Source organism: Limulus polyphemus, unplaced genomic scaffold (assembly GCF_000517525.1).
Source record: "Limulus polyphemus unplaced genomic scaffold, Limulus_polyphemus-2.1.2 Scaffold6097, whole genome shotgun sequence".
Lineage (NCBI taxonomy): Eukaryota > Metazoa > Arthropoda > Merostomata > Xiphosura > Limulidae > Limulus > Limulus polyphemus.
The window spans coordinates 10,510-19,819 of NW_013671707.1; the positions used below are offsets into that span (position 1 = coordinate 10,510).

The 9,310-nt window shown below is 32.9% G+C and overlaps 1 protein-coding gene across 1 annotated transcript in view; it reads left to right on the forward strand.

Annotated features, from left to right (window-relative positions):
* The first annotated feature begins 937 nt into the window (after positions 1-937).
* Positions 938-9,310, forward strand: part of LOC106473343 (vesicle-associated membrane protein-associated protein B-like) — a 22,504-nt gene continuing 14,131 nt past the window's right edge. Inside the window, exons 1-4 of the mRNA XM_013934024.2 lie at positions 938-1,113; positions 5,457-5,609; positions 7,215-7,318; positions 8,397-8,477. Of these exons, the coding sequence (XP_013789478.1) occupies positions 1,053-1,113; positions 5,457-5,609; positions 7,215-7,318; positions 8,397-8,477 (399 nt within the window). The 5' untranslated portion in view covers positions 938-1,052. The remainder of the gene's footprint in view (positions 1,114-5,456; positions 5,610-7,214; positions 7,319-8,396; positions 8,478-9,310) is intronic.

Here is a 9,310-nt window from a genome sequence, read left to right on the forward strand (position 1 = left end):
AAAAAATTGATATTTTCGCCGAAAATACCAAGGCTATAGCCTTCGTTTTTTGCTAAAATTTTGAAAAAAATTATTTTTCTTCATATTTCAATACAAAGATGACCTTGACGTGCACTATTCAGGATAGACATCCTTTCATGGAAATTACCAATATTTACTCCATAATCCTATATCAAAATATGCGAGCTTCGATTTTTCTTTTTTTCTTCCTTCAGATATAATAAACAAAATAAGGGCTTTAAATATAAGATTATTCAACCCAAATCACCCCCATCTAACAGATCATGACGTCTTATTACAAAATAAACCCCACCTTTTGGATTATGTTTACTCTGAATGAACAAAGCCATTTGGCACAACACACAGAAAACATAATAAATCATTTTAATGGGAAATAATGGACTTCCACCTGCTTTCTCGATGTTGAGAAAGCCTTCGACAGTATGTGTGACACAACGGATTAAAATTTCAAATGTCCCAAATGAAATTATAGTGAGGTATTACTGGATGGCTTTCCAACATTCTAGATAACAGAAAAGGTAGAATAAATGTATCGGGCATTTTCTCAGATTACTTTACTCCAGAGACAGATGTCTCGCAATTTCTGTACTTCTGTTAATTTGATATTTTGATTTTGTGTGGTTTTTAAAACAGGTTCGTGTTATACAGAGATCAATTGTTACAGCTCAGATAAATAGACAATTTAACTCCTAACAAACAATGTATTTTTTCAATGTGTTAGGGTTTGTTAAGAGATGGCGCATGTGTTTTATACAAAGAATACTTACAAATTATTTTACATAATTACTAGTATTATTTTCAATCATCTACATATTTCTTTTATCGTAGTGATACTTTATTTTCAATGAAAAGTAAACAATAATTCTTTATTTGAATGTTTTAGTAAGTTGCCTTCACGTGTGTAAACTATAATAGAGCATGCGTTATATGTATTCTGAACTGCCGAACACGTAACGAAAAGTTGGTGTTGTCATTTTGTGCATATGTAAATTTAGATCAATCATTTATCATTAAAACTATATTGCAGTAAGATGACAGAAAAGCTACAACAGATCCTAATACTTGATCCACAATCAGAGTTACACTTTAATGGTAAGAAAACATATGTAACATCAGACAACTTAAAGTGCATACTTTCGATTATCGCTTCCGGATAAAGATATTAGCCGTTTTTACGTTGCCTACCGGTGTTGTTAAGACTAGCGTAGAGCTCCAAAGTTACACTAACATTAGGCCTAACGATAAATAGTTAATACGAATAAGGTACTTTTTAAGGTAGTATGTTATTCTAAGTAGGATAAAAAAAAGCTGATACAAATTCAGTATATTATTATTTAAAAAAATATTACAATCATTGTTAATAACTACATACTACAGTATCAGGTTTGAAAATCAATTTCATATATATTGTTACTCGAATAATACTATCAATGATACTATTACTATTAGTAGAACTAGAAATTAAAATAGCAATAACTTGAATAACTGATGTATATTATATGTAATATTACTACTCATTAAGTAAGTAAATTAATTTTCATGTTTTTATGTACACTTCTTTTCACAGGAAGATCTTTTTAAATTTAAATACTGAACACTTTTTTTTAAACACCTACTTATGTATAACTGGCTCCCAGATATTCTGTTTTCGTGTTTAGAAAAATTAATAACTCAAGCCTAATTAAGGTTTAACAGAAAATTCTGTACAGAACTAGAAGTAAATCTGAATTTTCTTATTCTTAATAAGTTTAAAGCAAGGAAGAGATAGAACACAATGTAAAACAGTTTTGTCTGTACACACACAGAGTTCACAATGGTTTTGATTGGATCATGGATGCACCACATAAAGAAGCACAATAACATACACAAAATTCTATAGCTTCATTCCTCTCTGTGTGTGCAGACACTAGCCACTTAACTGTTGGTCATTCCAGTAGAAAAACCAGGGGGATATATTCTCAAAGTTTCATCTAATCCACACAAGGAAAATAAAATCACTGTGTACATTCACCTTTAGTAGGATCATCATAATCCACCAGGTGCACACGATCTGTATTGCCGTGCTTTCTGTATTCGGAACTACTTGCCCTTGTTAATGAGGAAAATGCCATAGAGCCACAAAGTTTGGCATGGTTTGTATAAGTTTACGATTTGTCACCCAAATATATTTTGTTTTCAAATAGCCTTATGTTAGTATATGATATAATGTTATTGAAAACCTAATGGTAATCTTTGGGAATGCTTAGATTTAAATGCCTTTTGAGGCTACTGTAATGAGCTGTATGCTGTTATTGGATTTAGAGAACAACATAGTAACCACCATGTTGCTGAAATATTTAAAAATTAATAAGTTACATATTATAAAAACTAGCCTTTTTTTTCAAAGTTCAATTTATAGTATGTATTATCCAATTGGTGGAGAAATGGTGAAGATCTGAGAAAAACTGTTTGCTTTGTTAAGTGTTATTCAGGCTTAACTGGTTATTGATAACTTCCCATGTTTGTAACTGTGACTAATGCCATAACTTTTTTCCTGATGGACGTAGAGTTGTAATTCAAAGCAAGGTGGAGTGAATGTTGTGTTATGTACAAATGCACAGTTGACTTTGGTACACTACTTTTACCCTAATTACTTATTGTTCTGGGTCATTCCCTTTTGGTATCACAGGTGCTTTCTCGTAAGAAAGACTACTACATAATACTAGGAACACAAACTTGTTCCAGTACTTTATAATTTGAAAATATAATCTAATGGTATTTATTCAAATACACTTGGGTTTTATTAATTTAAATTTATGCAGTTTGCACAATACATAAAAATGGATTACTACAGTTTTCAAAACTTTTTATACACACATTTCTAGCCATGTGTAATTTTAACAATAAACTGAAGGTCATGGAATGAAACTTACAATGTTTTTCTATAAATTTTTTATTTAAAAAGTAAGAAGGTTGATGTAGTTTTATTCTAAGACAAACCTAAATCAATTTCTTCAGACTCCCTTAGTGGCACAGCAGTATGTCTGCAGACTTAAAATGCTAGAAACTGGGTTTCGATACCCGTGGTGCGTAGAGCACCGTTTGTGTAGGTTTTTGCTTAAACTACAAACAATTACAATTATTTCTCCATGGTTTGATATAAGACAACAAATATTTTGAATGTTTCTTGCATCCAAAAATCATTGTTTTTAGGGGTGAATAGACAGTGTCTGAGTAATCACCAACCCGCTAGTCGTACTTCAGTGATTGGTGAATTACTAATCGATACGTAAAGAAATTCTACAAGAACTCGACAATTAACTAATAATAGATTATCTGATTATATTGATTAGTGTCGAGTACTATAATTAGTGTTTTAACTACCCAACTGTTAGAACAGATTTAAAGGAAGATCACGTGTTACAAATTTTATTGGAAAATGTTAATTAACTTTAAACGTGGTTGATGCATAAGAGTTATTCTTGGATTTTCACGTGGCTTTTGATGAAGAAACTCCTTAGGATTGTTCTATTTGATTGGGCAGGAGATAAGCCAGTTAAAATTAATTGGGAGATGGTTGGGTGAAGGCAGAAGATGTTTATTAATTGGGTATAGTCACAGTGGATTAATGCTACAAGTGGTGTACCTGTGGGCTCGTCACTGAGGTCTTTGTTCTTTCGGATTCCAAACCTCTATTAATCTTAAAATTCTGTTAATGTTTTCTTTTGGAGATTTTGTAACAGCTATTTTCTCCGCTTTCTTCAGCATCCTCATCGGCATTACTTGTAAAACAATTAATATCGTGATCACCAATGATAAAAACTAAACGACCGGGTGTTACCTCTATTCACGTACAAATCTCTCCACAAAACTACAACACCCCCATCACAATTTCAAATACTTATTAATTTAATATAATCTACACTCCAACCAAATCATCTTGTTACTTCATTATTAATAGAAATATATATATCTAGATGACATTTTCATAAAAGTAGATGCAGGCATAAGACAAAAGATATGGAAGACTTCAGTTAATTTTCCAATAGGACGTTTGGACAGTCGAGTTCTAAGCCTTTTTGTCTGTTTGAAGCTGCAACATTGGAGGATTTTAAGAGAAGATTGGAAAAAAATCGGGGTTGGATATAGGAAAAAGAGTTACTATATGTAGTTTTTACTGGGGTGGTATTGGAAAATGAGATAACCTAAACGGACCAAATGGCCTCATTGTTATCTGTTGAAGATTAAATGAAAATATATATATATATATATATAAAATTAAAAGTAAGACTTTGAATAATGTGACTAGCTAGAAAAAAAATTGCAGGTTAAGGGATACAAAGAGGAAACTTAGAATTTTGACATCACAAACATCTAATTTGAACCAGTGCTGCATTCAACATAACACGTGATACAAAAAATCAGTGTTTAGCCATGTTTTTTTAATATTTGCTTTTAAATTAAGAAATTGAGTAATGTATAATACTAAAATTTGAATTATAATCTACAATTTGATACCAAACTTATTAACATAGATTCATAAAATAGTAGTTCAATAAAATTTTGAATGCTAGTCAACAAACACGATGACATGGCCTCTGAACCACTGACCTGTCTGGAGAGGGTTAAGACAGTGTTTGTATTTAAAATGTGTCAAATATCTAAGTGATGAAACTACAGCAGTTCGTATTGTTTCGTGATACTTAAGCAGTTATACAATGACCCATGCTGTAAAACTTGGTGACTGTATGTTTATCTGTACTTTAAATTATTGAGTTTTACTTCACTCATGACCCATGCTGTAAAACTTGGTGACTATATGTTTATCTGTACTTTAAAGTATTGAGTTTTACTTCACTCATGACCCATGCTGTAAGACTTGGTAACTACATGTTTATCTGTACTTTAAATTATTGAGTTTTACTTCACTCATGACCCATGCTGTAAAACTTGGCAACTACATGTTTATCTGTGCTTTAAAGTATTGAGTTTTACTTCACTCATGACCCATGCTGTAAAACTTGGTGACTACATGTTTATCTGTACTTTAAATTATTGAGTTTTACTTCACTCATGACCCATGCTGTAAAACTTGGTGACTGTATGTTTATCTGTACTTTAAATTATTGAATTTTACTTCACTCATAACCCATGCTGTAAAACTTGGCAACTACATGTTTATCTGTGCTTTAAAGTATTGAGTTTTACTTCACTCATGACCCATGCTGTAAGACTTGGTGACTATATGTTTATTTGTACTTTAAATTATTGAGTTTACTTCACTCATGACCCATGCTGTAAAACTTGGCGACTGTATGTTTATCTGTACTTTAAATTATTGAGTTTTACTTCACTCATGACCCATGCTGTAAAACTTGGCGACTACATGTTTATCTGTACTTTAAATTAATGAGTTTTACTTCACTTGTACTAAAACATTATTTTTTTTTTTGCAGGCCCCTTCACAGGTGTAACAACATTGCAACTTAAACTTTTCAACCCCTCAGAACGAAGGGTTTGTTTCAAGGTGAAAACCACAGCCCCAAAGAGGTACTGTGTAAGGCCCAATAGTGGTCTGCTCGAGCCAAAGCAGACTGTGCATGTGGCCAGTAAGTATGATTCTGATTATGATGAAATGAACATCGTATAAAATCATGCACACTTGTAAAACTGTCTTTGTATGGATCAAATTGAACACTATATATTGAATCACTCTTAATGTGGGTAAATCTTCAAAGTTTTAGAAAGACTTCAATTCTGTATTCCGTGCTGTTTAGAAGTGTCCGACTTTTCTGTAAAGCTGCTGAAGTAGTTTTAATACATGAAGTGAAAAGAACCACAGTCTACCAGAACATTTTTTACGTTGCTATGTATACGTGTAAAGCCTTTAACACTTAAGTTATCTACTTGCTTTCATACTGTTCACTACTAGAGGCCTCCACCTGTTGCATAACCTTTTGTTTTTGTCTGTGAAAACACTGTCTGTATAAAGAATGGACCAAAGCAATTAGATGATTTTCTGTGTGAAATACATAGTAGTAATTAATGGGGTTAATTGTAATATTTCTTCAAGTGGTACACTAGTAGTTTTGAAAAATGTATTTCCAAAGCCAGTGGTATCCTAACTAGTAATTGTAAGTTTCAGTACCCTGTGTAGAAGATTGTTCTGGAAAAAAAAAAAAAAAATTGCTTAAACAAATGTGTACTGACAAATGTTGACCGAAGAGTATTTTTTTATAGGATGTGGAAAGATTGAGTCAGATATGCAGGTTAAGGTTTAAAATAAATCTCAGATCTATACACTAGTTTATACAGGTGTGTGAAATTCAAAAAAAAACTCTTGTTCAATTGACAAAAATGCTTGTCATTCTGAAAGACCGACTTTATCGTCTTCGTTTCATAGAACTTTTTTGAATTGTGTTTTTATTCAGCGATGAATACAATCTGGCAGCTCAGTTTTGGTAGGAATAGTGTATAATGTAAACTTTAGTCAGTAGGATTGTTAAAGTGAATCGCATAGAATACTCGAAACACGAAATCGTGATTTACATTAACGTTTTCACAAACAAAAATGGTGTTTAATATACGTATGTCTAAAACAGTTGTAGCAGTTAGGTTTTACTGGGCACCTTGTGTAGACAAAAGCAATGTAGTAATATCATTGCTTTAATTTACACACCTTTGTTACTGTTGTGTGTGTGTGACTGAGGTTTTATGTAACTTATGTTAATAGTTCTAGAGGCATGAATTGTTAAATGTTTTTCGTGCGTTTACGTTAAGTTTTCACAGTTCAGAATTTTCAGGAACTTGTGTGGCTCCATCGAAATCACATGGAGTTTTTTTGCAGCAATAGAACGAATTATATGAGAACCAGAAACTATTTATCTAATGGGTAAAGTATAATGCTAAATCTTGTTGTATCGGGTGTCGGGCGATATAAGTTCTACACCTCCGTTTTTACCTTGATTAAAATTCCTTATGAGAACTTTGGTTCTTATGAGGCTAAGAAAATGCGGAGTTACTCGGTTTTATTAGCCGCCTTCTGTTTTAGTGTTTGACTTTTTTAATAATGGCTTGGAAAAATAAATTATAACTGTTAATACATGTTTTGTAGGCTCACTTTTTTTTTTAACTTTGTGAATAAAATAAGAACATTTGATATAATTATGCCTTAGTTGTTTGAATATAGTTGTCAAATTTTTCGTTTGTTACAGTTATGCTACAGCCATTTGATTACGATCCTAGTGAAAAGAATAAACACAAGTTTATGGTACAAACGATGTTTGCTCCAGAGGGTGACGTAAACCTTGAAACGTTGGTAAGTTCCTACATCTTAGCTTGTTTGTTATGAGAGAGTATAATCGTAACATAATAACGTTCCTAAGTCACCACAGTTATATTTATATTGTAGAGTGATGGCACACTCTTCCCTGTCATCCCTTCGATTGTAATGGTACAAACAATGTTTGCTCCAGAGGGTGACGTAAACCTTGAAACGTTGGTAAGTTCCTACATCTTGCCTTGTTTGTTACGAGAAAGTATAATCCAAACATAAATAATAACGTTCCTAAGTCACCACAGTTATATTTATATTGTAGAGTGATGGCACACTCTTCCCTTGGATCCCTTCGATTGTAATGGTACAAACAATGTTTGCTCCAGAGGGTGACGTAAACCTTGAAACGTTGGTAAGTTCCTACATCTTAGCTTGTTTGTTATGAGAGAGTATAATTGTAACATAATAACGTTCCTAAGTCACCACGGTTATACTTATATCGTAGAGTGATGGCACACTCTTCTCTGTCTTACAATCGAAGGGATTTTACGTCACCCTCTGGAGCAAACATTGTTTGTACCACGTTGGTAAGTTCCTACATCTTGCCTTGTTTGTTATGAGAAAGTATAATCCAAACATAAATAATAACGTTCCTAAGTCACCACGGCTATACTTATATCGTAGAGTGATGGCACACTCTTCCCTGTCATCCCTTTGAACCTTGAACTTACTTCCATGTTTTTTACTTGATGTTTTGTGTACCTTTTGTGGCTTTGTTTATACAACAAGTTACTTAATATGAACCTTGTATTTAATGGAAATAATAGTCTTAGGAAGTTCTTCAGATAGTTACAGAAAAAAACATTATTATATGGTAGAATTAGAGGACACAGATATAAGTCTTGGCAGGGTAAGATGACTTTATTCTCTAACTGGCTTTTGGAATTTGTTGCCATCAGATGTGGTAGATGCTGTTAATTTCAGGGAAGACTTGATAAATATTTGAATGATAAGGGATGGTTTTATATTTTACTATAGATGTACCAACAGGTACTTGTTGTCCTTCAATTATATTTATGTAATATTGAAATAAGAGTTGATATTCAAACTGTCTTCTTAGTGGAAAGAAGCTAATACAGAGAACCTAATGGATTCCAAGCTAAGATGCGTGTTCCATCTCCCCAGTGACAGCACGACACCGGTAAGTCAGTGTCTGTATAACAGTAGTTCTGTGAAGTAAGGCACTGTATGATAGCAGAAGTGGACGATGTATTAAGCTGTAGAATGTTATTAGAATATAAAAAAAAATGTCATTATTTTATGTCCTAGTACTCGTCAATTTAAGGATTCATTTAATTTGACTGTTATTGTACTACCTATTTGTTTTCTACTTTGACCTTGTTGTGTTAAAACAAAAGACAGTAGTATAAAAAAACTGCGTGGGACTTTGTTGTTTGGGATACATCATATACTCTGTTTTACTCTAGCCCTGGACAACATCTAACTGCTCATTCTGATAGCTTAAACCCCTCTGTTAGCTCTGGATTTTATCTTTGTGTCCTGTCATTCTAAAGGATTAGTTAATTGTGGCTGCAGTGACGTTAAAATTGAGCATGTTCGGGGTAGCTTGGCGTGAGCACGGTTTCCTTGTTCATTGATATTTAATTGACTCTTCCGTGATGTGTTTGTTTAGTTGTGGTTCCATGCCCATAAACGATATACTTCTAAACATTTGTACATGTGTAGAATTTCTGTGTACCACATTTTCAGATTTTTGTTGACTAGATTAAACCTTCATGGATCAACTGTCTGTCTTTTTTTTTATGGGGATCTTTTCCCCCCACCCCCACAAGGATTTTTTGGGATCCAACTTGGAGGTTATTGACTTTTTAGTCATTTTGACAAAGTTTACCTGACATACAGAAAAAAAACCAAGTTTTTCTATTTTTCAGAGGTTAACACATAAATAGCTCACCATACCAGAGGTTAATGCATAAACTAGCCCACTGTACCAGAGGTTAACACATAAACTAG